The 27,396-nt window shown below is 31.1% G+C and overlaps 1 protein-coding gene across 1 annotated transcript in view; it reads left to right on the top strand.

Moving 5' to 3' along the window:
- LOC122535684 (proton-coupled amino acid transporter-like protein CG1139) overlaps positions 1-26,606 on the top strand; it is a 37,572-nt gene extending 10,966 nt beyond the window's left edge. The window contains exons 2-8 of the mRNA XM_043667422.1: positions 7,525-7,571; positions 7,753-7,875; positions 9,375-9,647; positions 10,205-10,289; positions 23,549-23,821; positions 24,604-24,958; positions 26,345-26,606. Of these exons, the coding sequence (XP_043523357.1) occupies positions 7,525-7,571; positions 7,753-7,875; positions 9,375-9,647; positions 10,205-10,289; positions 23,549-23,821; positions 24,604-24,958; positions 26,345-26,589 (1,401 nt within the window). The 3' untranslated portion in view covers positions 26,590-26,606. The remainder of the gene's footprint in view (positions 1-7,524; positions 7,572-7,752; positions 7,876-9,374; positions 9,648-10,204; positions 10,290-23,548; positions 23,822-24,603; positions 24,959-26,344) is intronic.
- Positions 26,607-27,396: the final 790 nt, after the last annotated feature.

The raw sequence follows: 27,396 nt of genomic DNA, 5'->3' as shown, positions 1-27,396 counted from the left end.
GCAAGTAATAATTTTTGGCAAGAGGACTGTTAAAAATTTGCAACTTCTATAATTCTACGAAAGTCTTTCAACTTCTATAATTTTACGAAATTAAAAATTATCCAAGTACGTGTAAAATAATTAAAATATAATAAATTAATTAATTAATATAAATTGAACTTGCTTGGTTCTTAATGATACTTAAGCATGTAACACTGTATTTAATATTAACTTAATAATTTTATTTTCTCATTATTCAATTTCTTGTTGTATTCTTGTGTAAAATTACAGAACGAAAGGATGAAAGAATTTCTCTTTGTAATTTCAGCATTAATAAAATTGATTGAAAAGAATTGCAAATGCAGTGACATACATAAATCCAAAAAAAAAAAAGGAACATTGAACTAGGATCTTGTTATTAAAAAAATAGGTCAACGAACGACTGGTAACAATAAATACCTAATCCATTTATTGTCAACGCGCGAACAGTGGTAACTTAATTTATCTATGCCACGACCATAGTTAACAGTTCTCAATGACGTCATTGGATATTGTTAATTGACGACGCATAACGTGAGCAATTATATTCACGTAGCTATATCGATCGACTATCTTTGTCTTTCTACAATTGTCAATTATTAATTGACTAAATAAAAATGTTCGTTGTGCCAAATTTTTCTTGAAACGACTCGCATTATCCTGACGTCAAGCGGTCTTTTAAAGTACATATATATATTGTAACATTTGTCTCGGATTCCGTCATAGCTCTGTAGGCATTTATATCGACATCGATGGATGATAAAATCGGCACGTTTATGTTAATCAAGCTGCAGCCCCTACTATTCTCGGGAACGTATTTGCATTTCTCCGTTTGTGACGTATGCACAATTTCATTCGAATTTGATTGACGTTGATCGTAATAAACTATGGTATTTTTATGAGTACCTTGTACACATTTAGTTTAGCTATTAATGAATTGATTGCGAACGATTATGTTCTTGGAGATGACGGTTGATAATTACTAAGTTTGAAGTACAATATTTGGGATTAACATTCTCGGGATTTTTAACTGTTTTCATCTGTAATTAATTATTTCTAATTAACACACTTATTTATTACAATTATTCAAATTAATTAAACGTTTAACCAATTAATTATTAGATCAATGTCGAACAAATTAAAATATATATATATATATATATATATATATATATATATATATATATATATTATGTATAAATTTGTTATATTATTTATTATTATTAAAATAAATTATTTTTAATTTATTATTAAAATAAAACTTTTAATAAATTAATTGTCAAATCAACGTCAAGCAAGTTAATTATATAAATTTATTATTAAAGTAAAACTTTTAACCAATTAATTGTCAAATCAACGTCAAGCAAGTTAATTATATAAATTTATTATTAAAGTAAAACTTTTAACCAATTAACTGTGAAATCAATAGCTACGGATATAAATCTGTAAATTATTTCGCTTTTGTAGATTATTAATCGAAGAATTATCGTTCCAGTTGTCGTTCTTCTGCTACTTAAACTGTCGAGTAATTTCAAAATTTTCCAAATTATACGACTCTTTGTTAATTGTTAAAGACTCGTCGATTGCTATTTTTACATGTGACATATGTAAATTCAGAGCTTCGTGTTCTTTCTACTGTTAGCGGAACAGTGGATAGGGACGTTGTTGGTCAGACAGGCGTGACTATCTTTTGCATCTTCAGTGATGCGACAGTATATTCCGTCTGACGTTCGAAGAACGTCACCCTGTATTCGAAGGATTGAAACTTTTCGTAGATAGAATCTCTCTCTCTTTCTCTCCCTCTCGCCATAGAATGTAATTTTTTTCACAAAGGAAAAAATTGCGCAATCCCTTCGCGCGATAAAGTTCTTCCTGCAATTAAACTTTTATTGTTGAATCACCACGAAGATTATCATTGCAAATTGCTGTAACAACACCCATCAGGATGTTCCACGAATTTTAGTCCTACGATTAGTTCCGCGAATTTTAAAGGGAATAAACTTGAAACACAGTCGGATTGTATCGACAATGATGTAACGCAAAGGACATCGATATCGCCAGAGAGAATCAAAAATCTTCTGTTTGTTTCATTGTCGCTCGTGCCAGAGATTGCGACATACATACGTTTCGTCAGTCGTATTAATCGTGCGCTGTTTATCAGGTATACGTAATGATTCTTGAAGCGAGAAATTAGAAGTAAACACGGGCTTTATCTGGTCTCTTACGATTTTTATCTGTCAACTGGGTCAGTTGGGAATACCTAGGGAAACAGAGTCAAGAGTGGAAAATTTGCAGAGGCCGTTCTCAATTCTCATTCTTTTAAATATCTTTCTTAGATTGTTATATATTATCCACGATGTTACTATAACATATATATTAATATAAATTATTAATTATAAAATATGTATACCTAATAAAATAAGACTATAATATACATGATGTATNATACATCATGTATATTATAGTCTTATTTTATTAGGTATACATATTTTATAATTAATAATTTATATTAATATATATGTTATATATATATATATATATATGTTATACTATATATGTTATATATATATATATATATATATATATATATATATATATAATATTACAATATTACAATATTGTAATATTGTAATATTATAATACAATATTGTAATATTGTAATATTATAATACAATATTATAATATTACAATATTGCAATATTATAATATTATAACACAATATTATATATATTATATTATACATTTAGTAACATATTTCGTGCAACTCGCTGTTAAATTTACATTGATTTCTGTTTCAATATCATTCTTTTTACGATGAATTTGCAAATTGGTCGTCAGCTCCCGAAACATCGATAATGTCGATAACGATTTAACTTGTCGATGTTGAACGTTGTAAACAATCGAGATTATCTGCAGTTTCCACTCTCGGCGAAATTAATCTGATGACTTTAATTGCAGAGTGGACAGATGTCGAGGAATCCGTCTTTATCTCGTGATTACGAGCGTGCGGTTAATCAAGAATCATAAATTAATAAGGTGATAAAGATGTTTATCTGGGCGAGTGGATGCTTATCGGTTAATTACATTCCTTCATTGATTAAATGACGCTGGTAGTATTCCTCTGGTATTAACATCGTCATCGAGCTGACGATTGAATGGTTCGTTGTCAGCTCGTTTAATACGAAGGAAATTTATGGTATTTATGAAACATCGTTATGGTAATGAGAAACGATGGAAATCTTTGCGGGTAATAAATAATGAAAATGAGAGATGAAAGACTGAGGGGAGAATCAACGACATGGAAAATTTGATATAGAAAATGAATGATACAAGGATTGAACGGGATTGGCAATCGTCACGAAAGCAAACGTCGTTTGATAAATGATTCGAGTCTTTTGCACATCAACGTATGTCGTCGTTTATAATTCTAATCGGTCATAAAGAGTAATTTTCTACATATCTCTCGTCAAGAATAATCGACGTCGGTAATAGTGTGTTTAGTCCTGTCTACAGTATTCTTTCACAATAATTTATTCATCGTTCAAAATCAAACAGCATTCGCTCGAACGATTATTCAACGCACACGACTAATTTTAAACAGCAACAATTTGCATAGTATGATCGTGTACGAGTTGGAAAGTTCTCTCGGGGATTTTTCGATTACTGTGGCCTCTTAACAACTTTTTATAATATTATATTACATAAAATTTATTTTATAATATAAAATTTTTTTATATATATATTTTATATTTTATATTATATTTTTATATTATATAAAATTTTTATATTATATTATTATAATATTATAAATTAATTTATTATAATATAACATATAATATTTTATATTATTATAATACTGTAATATTAATTTGTTACAATATTATTATAAAATATTTCGTATAATATAGTAATGTTATAAAATGATAACAACGTGATACGTATATTCTCACAAGAATAATAACCTTGTTATGAATTGTAATAATCATGTTATAACAATTTCTTAAATCAAATGATATAATGATAATATATATTTATAATTTTTATAATTTTTCCTTCATAATTTCTATAATTATACCGATTTATAAATCGGAAATTCAAATTTATCTCGAATTTAGTCAAATAATAATTTATTCGTTTTCAGTCTAGAGATATAACATTATAAAATAATAGAAACGTAAATTATTCTGAATTGAGCACGAATGCGACTTGTTATAATTATACTATACATTTCATGTATAATATAATCATGTAAAGTCGAAAACTTGAAACTTTCCAACAACTTCGAAATCTTCTCCACTTACTTCGAAACTTTTTCAAGTGTCTTTAACAAGTTCCAACAAATGATCAATGCGTTATCAATACTTCAAATTGCTGCGCAAAAAAACGAGTTTTCCCATCCTTCTCTTTTATTCTTTCCTTTAACAATCTAATCTACGACTACAACATATTTATGCATATTTGAAAGGAAGAAAGGTGAATAGCGTGCATCGTGGTATAACATTGTTAGTAGGTTACGAAACAGCGGTTCGTGCGGGAGACACGCAGGCTCCGGTGCGTCATTTTCTCTATTCTACGTATGTATGTACGAAGTATAGTGGAAAGTTTCATGTCATAACACGATCGATGACGACACCGTTGCTGTTACGTCTTCCTGTCACAGAACTTTTTCACTAAACTGTGATGTAACTTCTGTTTATCTCTTTTCGCATTTTATTTGCCACTGGTTGTCCTTATCAACTCCAGCTGTGTCTTCTATGCGTGGAATGTGTGAAATATTTATGCTCCTGTGCGAGGATATTAGCCTCGATTTTTCAATTTCTTACTGTGTTTTTCATTTTAAATTGCACCTACATTGCATCTACACGCGTGAAATATTGTTTATTATATTAAACACAATCTCGATTTTCTTTCACTGTCATTTCACTCTATTTTCTATCATACGTTCTCTCATTGCGTTTTCTATCTGAAATGTTTACAATATATTTGTAATATTTTTATATCATTATAAATATATATATATATTTATTTTATATATTTATATGTATTTATGTATTTATTTTATATATTTATATATTTATTCATACTAGTTTACATTTATTATATTTACTTATGATGCATCTGTATTTATTCGTTATTTACTCACGATGTATTTATATTTACTCATGCACGAAGTATCTTTTTTTTTTTTTATTAAAATGTGTAACATCGATTTAAAAAAAAAATTTCTTTCCAGCTTATTTTTCCATGCACTTTTCTCATCTTGTTATGTTCTTTATCTGAAATACAGGTATTGGAGTAATTGTGTATACCTGTTAATGGATGTTTATCGACAGTCTGCAACATATCCACAGTAATTTTCCCGAATATGTTCTGTGTTGATTTTCTCAATTAACTATGAACTAACACACTGAAACAATATTTTGTCGAGAAACAGTTCCGACGATAAGGATTTCACTTCCATCCTCGCGTAATAATTCATCAATGTTTCAACAATGAATTATAGCGTTTAACAGACTGTGCAGTGTTTGAATTGAGGCAGATATAATAACAACAACATGGAATCGTCAAAGAGATACTTTTAGTATACACTTTCCGAAAGTGTAGGAGATTTCTGGAATTATATCTTTTTTTTTTAAGTTCAATTTCCCTTGCAGCAAAATTGATACGCAAACGAAGAGCTGTTAGATAGCTCCATTTGACTTTAATTTATCATTTTGGCAATTTTATCCATTATCTGTATCCGTGATATAATAATCGACACTCTTTCGTCACTGTTTTAATCAATACAATCAACACTGATATTATCGCAAATTGTTGTAAATTATTTTGAATATACACGTACATTGAACGTGTCTAATAATCATCAATATTCTTTATTATTTAATAATTATAAAATAATTATAAAATAATTATAGAATAATTATAAAATAATTATAAAATAATTATAGAATAATTATAAAATAATTATAAAATAATTATAGAATAATTATAAAATAATTATAAAATAATTATAGAATAATTATAAAATAATTATAAAATAATTATAGAATAATTATAAAATAATTATAAAATAATTATAGAATAATTATAAAATAATTATAAAATAATTATAAAATAATAATTGTAAAATAATTATAAAATAATAATTATAGAATAGTTATAAAATAATTATAAAATAATAATTATAAAATAATTATAAAATAATTATAAAATAATAATTATTTAACAATAAAACTACTTAAAAAGCTACTTAAAACAATCAAGTCCATTTTTATCTTGCTTTTGCAATAATTATGCGTGTGAAAGTCTCTCTAAATGATTAAAACAACAATTCATAGATTTTTCGATATTATTACAAACGTAACAATTAATCTAACAATGACTGTTTATTGAAACAATTAACAGCATTTTCATCCTACTTCGAGTGCAACTTCTAAATCACTGGGACGACATCCGCAAGCTCATAAACTCGTTTTCAGCAGTTAATGAACGGTCAAGACACGCGCGTGTAATTCATAGCTCCGATAAGATCAAATTTATTCGTCGTAAATGTTCAAGGTACACCTTTTTACGAGAGAGAAAAAAGAAGATCGTCGTCATCGCGAGGATTCATCGCGTATTCAACGAAAGTAGACTAAACACAAAGTCACGCAGATTCGACATGCTTGCCGTCGAGGAACTTGATCGATTTATCACGTACGAGAGCCATGTTTACGCGTGAATTATTTGTTATTCATCGCGGCGGACTTGCAAATCGACCGAATATTTCAGCAACAATCCACGTGAATCCGCGTTTCTGAATTTGATAAGCTCGATTATCACGACGGTTGCCGATTCTTATCGTATATTCGTTTCACGGTGACCAATTAGGCGACTGATTCATTTGCAGGATCACTTGCAGAATTTTTCACGCGTTCGTCACGAGTTAGATATTAATCAGATTCAGTTGGAAATTAAATATAAAGAGGTGTCTTGAAGATGAATTTTGTTGAAGAAAACTTGAAGAATTCTGATTTCAACCTGTTGCGCTCGAGAAATTTTCTCTCAAAATTGCAATATTTTCTCAGTTTTGAGTATATTTAAGTATATTTATTAACATAATAAATATACTTAAATATAATATTTATATACTAAAATATATGTACTAAGAAATAAATAGTATAACGTAGTAAACATATATACTGAAAAGTGAATACACTTAAATATAAATATTATATCATATTTAAGTATATTTAAGTGTGTTTATTATAATTTTAAGTATATTTGTTATAACCCAGGCAGAATAATAAAAATAATAAATTTATTACTTCTCAATAATTTTTATCCAGCGATATCATACCGTGATGAGTTCAAACAGAAAGCGACAAATTATTGTATACGGTTTGGTCGCTCGTTATGGTCCGCAATCAGTTGTCAGCGCAAGTGGTTGATACGTGTACTTGTATAGAACTTGGTTGTGTTCTTGCAATTTATAATTAACGTGTGAAAAACTTGATTGTGTTTCAGGATGCTTTGGATACTAGAAGGTGGTCGTCCAAGAACAACCAAAATGGGTATGTACACGATATTATCGTTATATTTGTCAAACGTTCGTTGTGAAATTATTTTAGGTAGCGATTGAATACGCAATTTGATTTAATTGTTCTCGGTTTAAAGTAGCCTCAAGTAACATCAATCATGATATTAAAAACTATCGAACGATAGTGAGAATATCTCTTTGCTTTTAAATTCTAGTTACGATTCATCCCACAAGTCCAACATATACGTGCTGGAGCTTGAGGAGAAGAAGAAAAGCGTACAGGAGTACGAAGAGGATTACAATCCTTACGATCATAGAGACGTTACACATCCAACTACGTGAGTGTTAATTCTCTCATTTTCACCTGTGATTCCTTTCCCCTGTCATTTTCGCCATACAATTCTCGTAAGCAGACTTTTGAAGATTTATACAGAATTCATATTTTTGTGAAACGTTGTTTGAAACATAAAATTTAGGCAGACGATCGATTTTATTTCCTAAATGCTGCAACGATACCAGATTTTACACGTCTACGATACTTTTGCATTCAGATTTCACGCAAACTATAATATATAAATAAAAAAGATAGTATATAATATAGAATATTATATACTATTAACTATAGTATATATATATATAAAATAGTATATAAATATATATTTTATATAATATATAAGTGAAAAAATATAATATAAAAATAAAAAGTAATATATAAATATAAATAATAAAAAAATAAATATACTATAATATAGAATATTATATATTATTAACTATAGTATATATATTATATAAAATATAATATATAAATAAAAAATAAATATACTATAATATAGAATATTATATTAATATAATTATTACTTATATAACTATTAATTATATATTGTATAAAATATAAAAAAGAATATACTATAATATATAAAAATCCATCTGAATTACAAAATTCACGCGAAACTGAATCGATCTAATTAGACTGTGGATTTTTACGCGTTTGTGAGAAGTTTATGAAAAATTATACACCGAATTATATATGTATAAAATAATGCAAAAATTCGTACGAAAGTGTCCAAAATACGAAGGAGATCGAAATTTGCACGAGCATCAAAATAAAAGGAGAGGAAAAATGCAAATCGGACGTCGTTCGGTGGGTTAACGAAATCGCCAGCGTTCGCATAACGTCGAACGCGGCACGCATGCGAAAACGGCGACGTTTCGTTTATTCCGACCGCGTCCCTCTGGACACAAATTACATGGCAATTTATTACGATTAGTCACGAAACGGAAGGATAGGATTCCCCGTGCTCTCGGGGGAGACACAGCACCGAAAAATGCTGCTCCACGCGCGTGGACAAAGGTCGACGACGCTTCGTCTTTGGAATCGTCAGTTCGCGAGGAATCGTGTTTAATCGTATTTAATATCATCCAGATTAAACATTGATGTTAACACACTCTTGATAAATGAGTCTTGTCTCATTCTTATCTTCGTCAAACTTTGTCAGCCTCAAGATCCCTTAATTAGTTTCCTTTTTCGAAGAAGGAAGAAGAAACATCCCTGTGCAAGAATAATAGAAAGATAGATCTCTTCCTTCTTCCGTGATGATCGTGACAAATTTTACGTAGCTTCGTTTTTCAGCTTCGTTTCAAGTTTACGACGTTGTCCGAAGGTAATTATTACCTTCTAAATACAATTCGAATCGTCATTGATCATTCATCGCTGTCGAATTAAATATCGAAATATCATTTCGACGATGAATTATTTCGTACGTGTATTTTATAATTGGAGGTCATTTGCTTTCTGACAGTGAAAAACGGTAATTAAATATTACGTTAAACGTTGTAGGACCTGGGAGACGCTGTTACATCTGCTGAAAGGCAGCTTGGGCACCGGGATCCTTGCGATGCCAAAGGCTTTCTACCATGCTGGATATGGTGTTGGCATAGTGGCAACCATAATCATAGGTGTATTCTGTACTTATTGCATGCGGATATTGGTCGGCTCGCAGTACGAGCTCTGCAAGAGGAAAAAGGTCGCCTCGTTGTCTTATCCTGCCACGGCGGAAGCTGCTCTGTCGGAGGGTCCAGCGCCGCTCAGGCGATTTGCCAAGGCTTCTATGTGAGTATTTCGATTGAAAAATCAAATTTCACGCGAGAATTTTGAAACATTTTTGATGTATAATTTTTCTAAGCTTCTGTCTCTCTCTAGTTACATATTTACGATTTTCGTAGAACTCGAAATATTTTTTTATAACACGATTTTAGACAATATTTCGGAAATTTAACGAGGAATAGAAAATTTTAATTATAAAATTTAATTATAAAATCCTCTCTTTTCTTTGATATATAATACATAGTTTGTTATATTTTTGTTATATTATTTATTTATTTTATCATACTTTTATTATATTATTTATTATATTTTATTATGATATTTACTTATTTTATCATTATTTATTATTTCATTATATTTGAACGTTCATTCACATTTACGATTTATTTATTAATGAAACTACTCAAGATCGTATACGTTAAGTGTGCCAAGATCTAACAAAATGTCCGAAGTATAGTTACACTTGCGCGCGAGTAAACACGCAATCGAGATTATCTTCAACGTACAATACAATGGGAGCTGTTTGCGAAAATTTCAACGGTGAAAAATCCTTTGTTTTGCAGCCACACGATAAACGTGTTTCTCATGGTATATCAATTGGGAAGTTGCTGCGTCTATACCGTGTTCATCGCCACGAATTTGCAAACGGTTAGTACAATTATTAATTAATCGTAATCGTAATACGTGGGATGAAGATCATTCACACGATCATCACGCATCGATCGTTCTCTCATCAAACACGCTCGATTTCATTGAAATTTCAATTTCTTCAGGCCTGAGGTTTCATCGACTTTAACTTAATTCCATTTATGTTTCACGATTTCAATCGAAGTTTCTTGAATTTTATGATTACGAATCGAAGCCGTTGAATTTGGTGATTTTAGTTTTAAAATCTATTTCTATCAATTCAAGGCGAATTTTTTTTTTTTAACATATCCGAGGAATCAGAAGTAGAGGAACATGTTTGAATTCATAATGTAGATGGCGATTAAACTTGTTCAGAGTCAACTATATCAAATTCGACGAAACCTAAATAGAACGAAGTCACGGTCAATTGGAATTTCTTTTACTGAGCCAACTCTAGTTAGAATTCACCCAATTAAATCCAATTTCTCAACAGTTCTAATCTAATCGAACTTTACCTAAATCCAATGAAAGTTGATTAGAATTCATTCGTAGTCGTCCAAGTCTAATCAATGTTCAACTGACGCCAACTAAAACCCAGTTGCATTCAACTTGCAATTAGTTGAAACCCATTTGTATTAAATATTCAAACACTGAAACTATCGACGACTGATTAGAGTGCAATGAATAATAAATAAATTGCAACGATAAGAATGCTTTTGTCTGTATAAAGATATTTACTTTCATTGTATAAGTTATTATATAGTACGTTATCACATTAATTATTGCACTATTTTATTATAACAAATATTCATTATAATGTTTATTTATATCAATATTATAATATTTTAACGTATTATAATATTATAATATTATAAATATATATTATATATATTTTATTGTGTTATTATAATATCTGTGTTATTAATATTTTAATGTGTTATTATAATATCTGTGACAACGTTTATTTATATTTTATTATTATTAAAAATACTTACTTAGGTACAAAATATCTACGTAATATTAATATAAAAATCAGTGAAACTATTATTATAATATTATATATATTATATATTATAATATATTATTATATATATATATATAACATATTATATATATTACAATATTATATATTATATATATTATATATTTTAACGTGTTACTATAATATTTATGACAACGTTTATTTATATTTTATTATTATTAAAATACTTACTTAAGTACAAAATATTTACGTAATATTGAAGATCATTGAAACTTCCAAAAGGAAATTGTTGAAAATCGCTCGTTCGAGAATCTACGAAAATTTTCTACGAAAAATTCAAGTCACTCATTTTGATGGCCAATCTCTCGAAATTCTAGCTGTAGAAACTCTAAATTTAAATTTAAAGTTTATATCACTCATTCTAACCAATCTCGCGAAATTCCAGCGTTAAAATGCAAACCAGCCCTAACGTTCAACAGCAAAGCAATCGCGACAAACTCGCAAATCCATTTCTCCTACCTAGCTGTAAGCAAATGACATCACCTGTGTTAGAACCGTTCTCGTCCCCTCTATTCATCGTTCTCGCAGGAAACTGTCCGAGCAAATGACTCACGAGATTTCGCTGCTGCTCTCGCGAACGCGCTCGCGTTGAATTCTCGCGTCGATCGCGGCTTTTACCGCGTTGGAATCCCGCTCTCGGGCAACAAGCTAGAACCCGCGTGGTGTTGCACGCAGCTGTAGGCAGAGGAAAAGGAGCATGTAGGTCAGGGAAACACGCCGCGCGGAATAAACGATTAGACAGCCGACGCGTCGTAATGAGCCTCGCGAGTCAAGGTGATAATGCACGGTTCAGGTTCGTTGACGTCTCGACGAGCAACAGGATGAAGCCGAGTCTCATTTTTTTTTTTCCTTTTTTTCTTTTTCTCTTTATTTACGAGGACACGCGGCTCGGTTTGGCCAACGAAATCGGGAAAACGGGAAACGGAGACTTTCGTGAGTAACGAGCAGCGATAGGCGTTGACCGTGAAGTCACACGGAAGGCGTCTTTCGAGTGCTCACTTCCTCTTTCCTCGGGTTTATCCTGGCCTTGATTTTCGAATTTTAGGACACTTGGCTTTGTGTTTGGAGTCTGTTTGGATAGAGCGACTGGGTGCTTTAACGATTTTTTGTTATTTTTGGTATTTTATTTTATTTTTATTTCGTTTGGTATTTTATTTTATTTCTGTTTTGTTATTATTTCATTTTTATTTTGTTTAATATTTTGTTTTATTTTTATTTTTATTTTGTTTGGTGTGTTATTTCATTCTTATATACATAAAAAATAATATATCTTTATTTATTTTTCCTGACGAAGATTCCTCTTTGGCCCTTTTAATTTTTCAAAAATTACATTATTTCATTTTAATTTTAATGACTTGTGACAAGTCTCTCTTTATTTATATTAAGAATATTCTTCATTCATATTTATTTATATTGAAGATATTTTCTCTATATTTAGAATATTTTTTTTAATCAAGATTCCTGTGAATTCTCTCTCTTTACTCTCTTTAATTTTTCAAAAAATTACGCACAATTGTCAGTTCCCCAGTACAGCTAATCGTACGTAGAGCATTTTTATTAAAATATTTCTTTAATTCTTTTGCCTTATTTGGAATTTTTATAAGATTTTAACGACGTAGGGACTCAAAATTGTTTTCGATTCTCTCTCTCTCTCTTTAGCTTTCAAAGATGGTCTTTCCTTTATATACGATTCGCAATGCGTGGGCCATTCGTTCGTCTCTAAATTTCACAAAAATTCAAACGACGATCTGTTTTTCACGTGATTCGTTTCACATACGGGCCTATCCTGAGAATCTTAATACCACGAGTCATCGAGAACCCATTATATAATTCCTTTCTCAAAGGGCACAATGTATCTGAAGTCACATCGTTCCGCGCATTTATAATTCTAACGCATTGCAACGATTTTTTTTTCTTCTTCAACCTCGGGATTCCTGCGTCGTTTCCGCGCAACGTTTAATCAACGCTGCAATTTTCTTTGACAAGCCGTACGTGTATATGCAAATATAAAACGGACGTACTGCCCACTGTGTATTGTACGTACACTCGGGCACGCGAATGTTGCTCGATAGCAACCGATGTATCATACATTTCACAAAGTTCACTGCGTATTTCACTCGAGGCACTCTCGAGGATCGTGCAAAGTGGACGTTTGCGTTTAATTGGAAGAATTGGAAGGACTTGCTCGATCTGTCGTAAATCTTGGGAAAAAGGTCACGTTGCTTCGACGTTTCGCTATACTAATGGAACCTCGATCGCTGCGGCAAATAGGGAGATGCATACTATCGTGTCAATTCAAGTATAGGCGTATCCGATGAACAAAATGGTTCAACAAGTGACTTTAGAAACTTTCATCAGACGTTCCATATACATCTGAAGTACAAATCATTATACTTTCAGTTTTAGTGCACTTGAAACTTTTTTTATAATATGTGTATAAAGATAAACTTTTTAAGTTTTATTTTAAATTTTAATCTCTTATTAATATTATTACATTATTACTAATATTAATATTCAATATTTTATTTTTTAAATTTTAATATATATGTATAAAGATAAACCTTTCAAGTTTTATTTTAAATTTTAACATTTTATCAATATTATTACATTATTACTAATATTAATATTCAATATTTTATTTTTTAAATTTTAATATATATGTATAAAGATAAACCTTTCAAGTTTTATTTTAAATTTTAACATTTTATCAATATTATTACATTATTACTAATATTAATATTCAATATTTTATTTTTTAAATTTTAATATATATGTATAAAGATAAACCTTTCAAGTTTTATTTTAAATTTTAATATTTCATTAATATTATTACATTATTACTAATATTAATATTCAATATTTTATTTTTTAAATTTTAACATATATGTATAAAGATAAACCTTTCAAGTTTTATTTTAAATTTCAATATTTTATTAATATTATTACATTATTACTAATATTAATATTTAATATTTTACTTTTTAAATTTTAATATATGTATGAGGATAAACTATTTAGAAAAAGGACTTTCATTATCTAACAATTAGACCATTCCATGGTACAAACTCAACATCATACCTTCACTTTTAATACGTATATAAGACAAGCTATTTTTTATGTTATTCGACGCTAATGACTCGATTACGGAGCGAAAGTTGCAGACACGTTTCATTTGATTTAACACGGGCAATATATTTGGATAATAGAATCTTTCTGTTTTTGTATTAAATCATCCCACATAGCAGGAAACGTGCTGCCTGAATGATAAAACATTCCGACGACGGAACACCTGGTTTTGCTGTATAACCTCGTTGCATTCTTTCCGTTCGACGGGATTCCCCTCACGCTTACGAACGAAATGAAAATTTCAATCGGCTCGTTTGCTAATTCCTCGGAGGTTCGTTAGCCTCGTTCAATGACGAAGTACCAGAATTTTGACGGTCGGCGCAATTGTGCAAATCAAATAATTCATCACTTGACGCTGATGTCTCAATTACACATTGAATACATTATTATACAATTAAATGAAATTATAAACATAATAGTTATATATTTATTATTCGATCAATAATAACCATTCAATTCGACGTTATCATCTCATTTATATCATCCAAAGGCCAATACTATCAGTTGAATATAATTATTCGCCACGTGATATTGATACGATTTTAACACGCCACAATATCAGGCTCCATCGACGATATAATCTTTCCACGTGGAGAACCTTGCAGTCCTAACGCAATCCTTTCTCTGTGACGCACGTAACAAAACCAACGGCAGTGACTCAATTCGACGTTATCATCTCATTTATATCATCCAAAGGCCAATACCATCAGTTAAATATAATTATTCACCACGTGATATTGATACGATTTTAACACGCCACAATATCAGGCTCCATCGACGATATAATCTTTCCACGTGGAGAACCTTGCAGTCCTAACGCAATCCTTTCCCCGTGACGCACGTAATAAAACCAACGGCACTGACTCATTTCTCTCACGTTTGATAAAAATTCGCTCGTGAGACTTTTAATTCGCGATTTAAACTGGATCTCGAGTGACAGGTTTCATCGGAATGAGATTACTAACGGTACAATTCGCAACGTCTGAATTACTACCAGGATCGCACGCATGTATGATCGTTTGAAGTGTTGAGAGTGAAAGCGAATTGAACAATAAATTACTATGAATACGTATGCACGTATAATATATACAATTCACTGTTTCAATATCTCATGACGATCACTCTATAATTTAACGTACACGTCACAATCTATGCGACGTTTATTCCTCGTCTAGAATGTTATCAAAGTTTTATTTTCTAGAGGTTTTATTTCTATAGGCATGATATATTCATTCACGTAGGTATATTTATATAGATGTTTACGGAGGATGTAAATATTTGTAAATGTGGATATATTATATATTATAATCTAAAATATATTATATATATTATAATATATATATATATATATATTATATATTATCTATAACGTGGATCTTTACTATATGCACATATGTGAGAGTATATTCTAACGTAAAATATAGGTCTTTAACAAGAAATAAATATTTTAATATTTTTCTAAAAATAAATATTCCAATATTCTATTCTAATATTTATAAATATTCTAATATTGAATATAGGTGAAATATTTTCACATAGATAGATACTTATACATTTGGAATGTAGAATATGGAGAAATTTACACATGGAACATAAAAATATAAGATAAAGATATAAATCAAGTAAAAATAAATATTCCAATATTGAATATAGATCTCCGCAACAAAATATTTTCACGTGATAGATACTTATATAATATATATATAATAATATACTATAGTATATATATAATATATAATAATATACTATAGTATATATAATATATAATAATATACCATAGTATATATATAATATATAATAATACACTATATAATATATATACATTTGGGCCGTAAAATATATATTATACACGTGGATAACTCAGAACACAGGAATGTAAGACGTGATAAACTCGTTCGAATAATTTTCGCGTGTCATTGCGTGCATCTCAACGATCGCAGAAGGAAAGGAAATTCTCCAACGGACGGATACGTTCGTCGATAAATCAAGCAACATTGTCGAAGGCATAGGCATTGCCACGATCTTTCTTACTCTTCTGTCGAGAGAAAGAGAGAGTCCGGTGTTCGTGCAACGATCGCGATCGATCGGCGCGCTCTTTCACGCGCGGCCGCGCGCCGGATTCAGGCTCTCGGTTTTTTCGCGAACGTTTCATCCGAGCGTTCTAAGCAGTCACTTGCCGTAATAACACGTGTCGTAACGCCGCCACGACTATCCATTACGTTGCGTGGTACGCAACAGCCGGGGCCCGTTCCCCGTTGCAAGGCGAAACCAATGCATACCGCCGCGCCAGTTCTCTTCTCGTCCAGTTTCAAAACGAGTATACCATTCTCGTCAAAGATGGAATTCTCCGCGGTTACCGGTAGCGTTCAGTCCCTGGTGAACACGCGCAGCGCCGCAGTTTTTGGAAACTTGTCTCGCTCGTGTCTCAATAAAGGATCTTCTCGATAGAAGAAACGGGAGCGTAAGAGAATTTACAACTGGTTCAGTTTTGTTAATTTGAATAATTGAGAGATTTTCGAATGTAAACGAAATTACATGTAAATGACTGCAGTTAAATTGCGACGGGCCTTATTGTGAATTTGTACACGCGTCGCCACACGGGTGTAAATCACATTTATCGAGCGATGTATTGCCAGTCGATTGTGAATTGAAATATAAAATATATTTATTGAATATAAAATATAAATATAAATATAAATATAATAAATATAATATAAAGTATAAAATAATCTAAAAAGAGAAATTTAAAGTCGAAAGTCGATTTTACAATTATTTTCTTTTACCTTTCAAAGAAATGAAATCAGAGGCCAAGTAAGTAAAAGACAGGCTCGGTACGTGATAACAAATGAAGAATCACGAAGCTGTCATTTGATATTTGGATTTATGAGTCAATTAAAGCTGACGACTTCGAAAGTTTCTGTTTAAAGAATAAAGAGACCAGACCGGACTTTCTATTTGAAGAATAAGAGTAAGAAATGAGAGACCCGCGACGAGTATAAAAGAGGAAATTAGATTCAAAGGACAGTATGCAATCCAATAAGCAATAAATCAATGACCATAAAACTCGGCGTTATATAGTTTTACTGTACAGTTCTCTTATTTTCAGAGGAAACAAAATACGTACAGCCCAATAAGTGGTAAATCAATAAATCTATCGTGCAATTTCTCAATCGATCAATTAAAGATTTCCATCGCCATTTCCATCAAAATTCTTATTTTTCAAAAAAAATAAGAGATTGTAAAATAATAGTATTGACTGCGGAATAATAGCATTGAAGAGATTGTAGAATAATAGAAGTTAAAAAGAAAATAGAAAATCGCATAGAAAATAGCATAAAGGAGAGGACAGAATTTAAAAAAAACTGTGTATAATTCTACCAGCAGTAAATGGACAACCATAAAACTGGTCATTCCATTTTTCGGTCACATATAAATTATGTACCATTATAATAGGAAATATTATACGATATAATTATACATCATCATAGGAACTTTATATTAAAATTTATAAATTTCCTATTTAGCGATTTCCTGTTGGAAAAGAAATCATAAATTGGGAAGCAAAACTGATAGGCCGAGTGTAAAAGAGAGAGAAGAATTTAAAGGGCAGCGTTCTAAACGGAAGTTGCAGGCTGATCGAGGATCAATTAGGACGTAATAGTTGGATTCGTTGCGCAACGCGCGTGAACCGATCGGAATCGGTTGAGTCTGGCTGCGACAGGAAACAAGGTGTAGTTCTCTATTGGTTCGAGAAGCTGAAGGTGATTTTTTCCGAGGCGGAACGTGCCCGTTCGTGTGCGCTTTGAAATGAAATCGAACCGGTTTCGCTAATAACTTCGGTGGAAAAACATGTGGCCGATTGTTTCGAGGCCTACTTTTAAATTGACAAAAAAAAAAAAAGAAAAAAAGAAACATAAAAAAGTCGGAGCACGAAGTAGAAGAATAGCAGATTTCATTATCTAGTCGGTGGAATACGCACGTCGAGAATTTTTTGTCCCAAATTGCAACATTTTTCTTAGTTTTAATGTATATTCAAGTATAATCCAGGCAGAACAAATGATAGTTTATAAGTTGATTACTTCTTAATAATTTCTATCCAGTTCTATTATACTGACGAGTTCAAAAGAAAATGATAGCGACGAATCATTGTATACGGTTCCGTCACTCGTTATGGTCCGCAAACCAGTTGGCCAGCGCAAAGGGTTAACTTAATATTTCTTTTATTTCTTATTTTACTATGGTTTCTCAATTGGTACGTGTACATGTATGACATTTAATAATATTTGAAGTAATAACCCAGCTATAGTGAAATAATTAAATTGTTTCATAGTAGAGTTACATCGAGTCATTATTATAACCATTTCGCTTAAATGAAATTGAAAGCAATGAAAAAGCCGTAGTGGAATAAGAAAAAAAAAAAAAATATTCAGGATATATAAATAGCAAAATAAATGAGTTGCTATAAATAATCTGCTGTGCCAGACTGTAACAGACACCACAATACTTATTATCAGGGTCTTTGCTCAGCACAGAACGTGTTCTACCAGCTTTACTCAGAAAAAAAAAAAGAACACACGAACGTGTCTCTGGTTACCAAACAAACGTTTGAAAATTAAAAATTAAAAATGATAAATCTTCATTTCTATCTGCAAACGATGATATCCTCTGGATCAGTGGTGCACAACAAAGATTTTTTTTTTAACATCATACTTCGCGATTATAACTTCGGCATTAGAAAGCCGAATTCTAATTGATTTTTTTCTTTCTATATTTTCTCTTTTGCTCAACAATAGAGGGAGAGATTCAACGTCGCGATCCACGATTAATATTGCACGTCATGTTGCACGTGGCCCTTTATACTCAAAAGGATCGTGCATCACTGCTCCAGATATCTCGAAAAAGAAATCATCGAATCGAGGCACATTCCATCATACGTCGTCTCCACTGTGGATCGCCTTGAGGCGCACCATTTTGGTCTCGCTTGTTTCTTCTTTTCTTTCTCGCGGCGAGTCCGCGACCGTGGCAGATACCTCTTGCTATTCTAATTCCTGGCTCGATTCAGGATGTACGATTAAGAGGGCAGAACACCTTAATCAGATTACAAGGGCGTTCGCTGGATAAACAACGCGTTTGGAATCGTTATTCATTCTTTAAGTGGCTGTGCAGTGAAATTTTATTCACTCGGTCTCGTTCGGGGATAAATAATTCATGAGCTGTTTCATTTTAACGGATCGCGGAATTTCTGTATTATTTGTTTTTATTGCGAAATGGCGAACGCTTAGAATCTAACGTTTAATTGTGAATTTTATTGGAATATGTCTGAATCTTTAGTTGAGATCTGTAAAGATCTGTAATTTATTTGAAATACTGTATTATAAATACGTTATCTGAATGTTGTGATTATAGTAATATTGCTTCAATAAAATAACGCTATAATTACATTATAGTATTATATTACTGTCTTAACTATTTTTGATATTTAATACTGCTTATTCAAATAAATATGAATACAAGCAGTTCACGTAGTACTATAATTGTTTTACTCAATGCAGAATTATTATAATCACAGCACTGATGTAACAAATCTAACACAATCTAATATAATAAACAATGAGACAGTGTAATATAATACTACAAGTATTTTACAACATTGCTGTATTCTAGCATCATTATTTTTTTTACTTGTATTTACTATCATATACATATATTTTAAAATACATATACAATACATATTATTTTAAAATACATATACAAAAATACATATATTTTAAATATGTATCTATAGTGTATAATTAAATTAATATGTACAGAATATATATATAGTACATATTTGGAATATATTTTAAATATGTATCTATAGTGCATAATTAAATTAATATGTACAGATATGTATATATATATATAGTACATATCTTTGGACATATATTTTTATATATGTACATATTAATTTAACTGTAATACTATTGTAATTCAGCATCTCATTCCAAAATATGATGTATCATGTCATTCCTTTTCACACTGTCATAATCACACAACGTGCAGCATACTGTCACTTCTATTCAATCACTGGAGGTGTATCTTCACCATGTTATTAGCTGCATATCCATAGCTATTTGCGTTGCCATCACAATTCTTACTACGCGTTTCACGTGCAACCAACGGTACGTTTATTTGATTTTAAAATTTCACGTATCACTCTCAGTGAACACGTAAACATACTCGATAAAGAACGATCTCTCAGTCATTCGAAGCAGAGATAATTATCTCAATAAAATCAACGACCGTGGCGATCGTCTGATTGATATGTCATATCAGTCATCATCGACAGCAAAAAACGTACTATAAGTACCATAAGTTTCCACGTTGGACCAATATGTTTATACGAAAGACACGTGGAATCTACGTGGAATTTCCTCTCTTTTTCTTCTTCTTTTTTTTTTTTATTCTTGTCGAGAGTACGTTTTTGTATATTCATATGCAAATTTTCCTATCAAGCGATAAAGATAGAGTGACCAGAGGAAGAGGTTCTCGGAAAGTTCGAAAAGGATTTATGTCCTCTTTTTCTCTCGGGACAAGTTTATTTTTGGTTTAACGTTTTGTTGTAGTGGGTAGGTTGTATGATATCACACTTATATTTTTAGTAAAATGACGCACGTGTAGTGTTATATTCGTATGTTACTAATTAAACTAACAGTGTTGTTAGTATTAATTGTATTCTTAATTTATTGCTAACACGATTATTTATTGCTAACCAACGATTTCAGGAATTGAAATCTTATTCGAATCAGAATTACAAATATCTATTTTAATAATTATATATGATATATTACATTCTTGTTAATTACATTTTTATTGTATTATATAAAATAATTATTTTTCTTTACGAGAAGCAGAATCTTCTAATTCAATGTAATCTCCTTTCTTTAATTTAGAATCTGGCAAAATGATAATGGTGAAATAAAAATAAAATAAAATAAAAATAAAAAGAAAAAATATATATAATGTAACGTTCATAATATTCTATCATAGAGGGTTGATGTTAGTACAATTGTAACAAATTCATTTTCAAAATTTCATATTTCAAAAATGCCATGGCTCTAATACAGATTCTAATAAATATTTATTGTCTATCCATTACTATCCATAGATTTTAATGTAATAAATATTTATCGAAATGTCTGAAACGTAGCTTCATTTTAAATTTAAATCAGACACAAAGCCAGTGAAAAAATTCGTAATTTCAACCAATGGTAAATATAATTTTTCCTACATGCCAGCATCAAAAATTTAATATTGAAACTCGAAATGTTAAAGTCTTCGAGATGCTAAATATTAAAAAAAAAATCCTCAATAAATAAAACGAAAACACGTCACGAATATCCCCAGAGACTGATTGTCAACACCGGAAGCGAAGTGTCTTTACATTTTCAAAAAAAACTATCCTTCAACTTCCTAACTCTCAGTCAAATCATAATTGCTCGTTAGACGATTTTACGCTGTGTAAAACATTCTCGTTATTATAATGACTCTTACGCAAGGGAAAAAAAATTCTTCTCGCGAGGGAAATTATGCTGGTCGCGAGGAAACCTAATGGTTTGCGGTAAAAAAAAAAAAAATATACGAATCGCGATAGAATCGCGTTCGTTGCGCCACGTTTCTTGATTACGTAAAACGAAGGCTGAACCGATGCATGGTAAATGAGACGTGTTAAGAACGAAGTCGCGGCTCATATCCGGTCGCCCTTGAATTCGAGGCACAACTACATGCCTAATATCGACGACACTACGAGCCGATAACAATAATCGTATCAATGTTAGAAATAACACAGCTCTAGTGCGTTGTACGATGTGCACGCGATGACTCATGTTAATTCGGTCATTTAAGTAATCTAAACACTAAATACTGAAACTACGATTTTGCAGAAAGAAACAGATATATAATTTCGTAAGAAGTTATATGTTTAAAATAACTAATTTTTTTACTAATATATAGTATTAGTAATATAAAAATATAAAATGATATAAAATAAATATATAGGATAGTATAAAATAATATAAAATAAATATATAGTATAATATAAAATAATATAAGATAAATATATGGTATAATATAAAATAATATAAAATAAATATATAGTGTTAGTAATATATTGTAAGTATTAGTAATAAATAAATAAATAAATAAATACACACACACACACATATATATATTAGTAAAAAGATTAGTAATTTTAAACATATAATTTCTTACAAAATTATGTACATTCGTTTTGCAAGTGAATATCTTGCAAATTCTACGTATAATACAGATTTTACAAATATGTGTTGTTGAAACTCGAAGATGATATGACACACATAATATATTCATATAAGTTTTTCTATTGCAAGTTGTCGAATTCTTTACATCCGACAAATTTCACATAGGTATTTAACATAAAAGAAAGAAGGATTTTGAACATTTTACGAATATAAAAATTAGACCAACTCTAAGATATTGACAATGTTTCTCACACTGTTTGTCTATGTAATTAAATATGTGCCTTGTTCCGCTCGCACTTTAATTAAATCTTAATTCCTACTAAATTAATCCCCTTACTAAATCACATGGTGTTAACACTCTGAATCAAAATGACGCAAGTAAACATCTTCGTGGTACCAACTCTTGCGTCGTTCTGATTTCAGATCGTCTGTGGGTGTGTAAGAGAAAGGGCAACGGAGTAAATAAAGAGTAAAGAGAGAATGTTGATTGTCTAATGTCTGTCTGATTGTCTAATTATGTATAAAAGATCGGCAACAGATCGTTAATAAGGCAGATCGAGGTACGTATACGTCGTACATAATTGATCGGGCGTGTATAAAAGAGAAAATTATCATTCCGTTCTGCAAAGAAGAATTTTGACAATTCGTTTCTTATCATTTCCAATAACATCTCGAACTAATTTTCATTGCATCGCAATTTAATTTCTTTTCTCTTTTTTTTTTTTTTTCTTACATTCGCATCGATATAATATCAAGCAGGAATAAACGAATTAATTTCATTAATTTTCTTTTTCCTTTTTTGATTATGTTGATTTTTAGTTTAATGAGCGTTGCTCTTACTTTTTGTTTTTCAGGCACTGGACACGTATGTTTCAGGTATTGATGTCAGATTGTACATGCTGGCAATCCTGTTACCTCTGATTTTGGTCAATTGGATCAGGAATTTGAAGTTCTTGGCGCCGTGTTCCACGGTGGCCAACTTTATTACCTTCATCAGCTTTGGCATAATATTGTACTATATATTTAGAGAGCCTTTGACATTCGAACATCGTGAAGTGATCGGGAATGTGGAGAATTTCCCCCTTTACTTTGGCACCGTGCTATTCGCTCTCGAAGCTATTGGCGTGGTGAGTAAATACTCGTTTGAAGTGAACGAAATTTTTGTCTCTTTAATTGGAAGATTTTTTCTCTCTTTTTTCTTTTATGTTTTTTTTAATGACCGGATTGTGAATTTTTACGTAGTTATTGGAAATTTAGGGAATTTTCTCATGTGAAAATTTAGAACTATGGAATTCAAGTGTTTGGAGATTGGGAAATTTGAGTGACAATTAAAATAGTGGACAATTTGGAAATTCGAAGGTTTGAGGGTTTAGAAAAATTCGAGAGATTCACAAATTGGAATATATGTAAATTTAGAGAACTGGAGAGTTGAATATTGGACAATTTAGGAATTCAAAAATTTGGGAATTTGGATATTACAGAGAATAAAAGTTTAAAAATTTGTGCATTCAGAAATTTCAATATCACAGAAATCCAGAAACTCGATGGTTTAAAAGCTCGAAAATTTAAATATTCAATAAAAACTTGTAAATTTCAATATTCCCAAAAACTTGACAATTGTATACTCCAATAACTTAAATTTACAAACTTAAACTTTCCAAAAATTCGAAGTTATTAAAATAACATGAACATTCGTACTATCCCAAAGTTTAAACATCCAGAAACTCCCAATTTCCCATAATTTCAAATGAAACGACAACTACCAGCAGTATAAATATTATACAATATTTATTGCTTAATACTTAGTATAAATATTATATAATACTTACTACCTATTATTAATATTTAATATTATATAAATATTACAAACGATACTAATGTAATCGCTCGCCTCGTAATCTACTTACAGATACTGCCACTGGAGAACGAAATGAAGAAGCCCAAGGTGTTCATACGCACGTTCGGCGTCCTAAACATAGGAATGGGCATGATTGTGTTCCTCTACACGGGGCTCGGTTTCTTTGGTTACATTCGCTACGGCAGTGCCATCGAGGGTAGCATCACCTTAAGCTTGAACGAGCCTCTGGTCCTCGCCAAAAGTGTTCAAATCCTCCTGGCTATCGCTATCTTCTTCACTCATCCGATTCAGTGTTACGTGGCGATCGACATCGTGTGGAACGAGTACATCGCACCGAATTTCGAGAAGAATTCGCACAAGGTGTTGTGGGAGTACGTCGTCAGAACATCCCTCGTCCTTCTCACGTGTAAGTGAACGAGTCTCGAGTTCTTCATCTAACGTGGCGTGACGTCAGTGCTGTTGATACACTATTCGATTACTCGTACGGTTTATCGTTGACAACACACCAAAATACTATTTCCGCGTATGACGATGAAATGAGCACGTTTCCTTGCACGTTCACGTCAACGCTTTTGATGTTGATACACGCACATCCTTTGGTTTCCCCTGTAGAAATGGAAAATGGTTATTAATTAGTAAAAAATACAAATTTGTGATTCGATTTTTGGGGGTAGACAATTGTTTTTTTTTTTTTTTTAATATTTCATTGGTTACCAACAGTTACTATCATTACGAATATTATTTGAATTTCTGAAAAGTTTCTCAAAAGTACGAGAACATCCCTAATTTACTAACTATTATCCCAGTTATGCTTCATTGCCATCGATTTCAAATAATTAGAATTAATTGACATGGAAGTGCAATTGCCTTTAAACCCTGAGGTCTCGTTCTTCCTGGCTCTAATTGTTGGAGAGGCTTGTACGCCTTTGATTCAAACTGGTTAAAACTAACTGTTCCATAGATATAACTGATTTAGAGTGTCCCTGACCTGTGACCTGATTCCTTTTGACTTGGAGTAATTATTCCGGAGGCTTTAATCGAATCTAACTCTAACTCACTGAAACTCTCGTTTTTTTCCATCGTGTTCAAACGTTGATTCCCTTACGCAAATAGAAGATACAAGTCAATTTGAAGACTAAAATGATTACGAAATCGAAACAATTTTCCAAACGGTTAAAAATAAACATTTGTCTAATTCTTCTGAACAACTGCAATTTTTCTGATTACAACAAAATTCTAATTACTTTTCTTTCTAACTTAAAATAAACTTCATGCTCTGACTTCATCTGACAATGATTAATAATAATTTTAATAAATTTAAATTATAATATTATATTAATAATATTTTCAGTCACATAATAGTCAATAAACTTAACTGTAATTGTGTCTTTTCCAACTCGATCAATCAAAACGTCTTCCAACAAATTTTTTAAATAATCTTATCAACCGTGTAACTTCACTATAATAATATTTTAATCGTCCTGATCTTGAATCTATGCAAAATATTTCCAAAAGTAACTTTCTTCAAGTAACTTTAAACCTTACAGAATAATTACTACTTTCATCATCCTAATCCTAACACTCAATCCATTCAAGGTATTTCCAAAAATCTTTCCAAGTAATTCTAAATCTTACAGAATGATTAAAACTTGTTCGTCATCTTAGTTTCTCGACTAATCCATTAATGGATTAAATTTTTTGTCATTTTACAATTTTGACTGATCAGTTGAAATACCTCCAAAGAATTTTCTAACAATCTCTCTCTCTCTCTCTTTCTGTTCTTCAATTCTAGTTCTGTTAGCCGTGGTGATTCCTGAATTGGACCTCTTCATATCATTGTTCGGCGCACTGTGCCTCTCTGGCTTGGGGCTGGCGTTCCCCGCGATCATTCAAATATGCACGTTTTGGCACACGTGCGATCGTACTGGAAAGGCCATAATGTTGGCGAAGAACATGTCGCTCGTCCTCTTCGCTCTTCTTGGTTTCGTAGTTGGAACCTACACCAGTCTTCGTGACATCATCAAGCATTTCTCGTGAGCACTCTGCAAGAGGAAGAAAAGAAGAATCAGAAAACGAAGAAGAAGAAGAAGAAGAAGAAAATGAAGTAGAAGAAGAGGAGGAGGAGGAAGAGAAGGAAGAAGCAGAAGAAGGACCGAAAGGAAGGAACGTTGGAGAAACGAAAGCGACGAGGTTGAAAGTAAAGGCAAATGTGATAAGTTAGCTGTTTAACGAAACAAAGTGACACTGTTACGCTGCGTTTGACGGTCTTCGCATTTTTTTAATCATATTCTCTTTTCTTTTTTTTTTTTTCACTTTCTTCAGAACTTTACATTTCTCAAAATATGCTTGTCAATTGATATAAAGTCGAATCTCCAATTGTTTTCATATCCCAATTTTTTTTCCCTGTTCTGGATGTTTAAAGAAATATTTAGAAATTCTAAATTACTCAATGAAGTTTCCAATTCAGTTTTCAAATAAAGTTTCTCAATTTCAAAATTCACTCGGGACGTAATTAAATCCAAACAGGCGTATTAATAATTACGAGAGTATGTTTAATGGAACGAGAAACAAGCTCTTCATAAATTCCATACATATTGTTTTTTTTTTTTTTTTTTGAAAAATGTAAAATTCTTCACTTCTTTATTTCTAGATCCATCGTTTCTTTTTAAGCGATGATTTTTTTACTAGACACAAACAGTATCGTAATTAGACTTGCAAGGACCGACATTTACAAGAACAATTTGTTGCCTTTGTTAACTATCTAATTCTACTAACTTTATTAATTCTATAAAAGTCTTCGATTAACAGGTCAAAAAACAAAAAAAAAAAAAAAAAAAAAAAAAA

Source organism: Frieseomelitta varia, unplaced genomic scaffold (genome assembly GCF_011392965.1).
Source record: "Frieseomelitta varia isolate USP_RPSP 00005682 unplaced genomic scaffold, Fvar_1.2 scaffold_754, whole genome shotgun sequence".
Lineage (NCBI taxonomy): Eukaryota > Metazoa > Arthropoda > Insecta > Hymenoptera > Apidae > Frieseomelitta > Frieseomelitta varia.
This window is presented reverse-complemented; position numbering and strand designations above follow the sequence as displayed.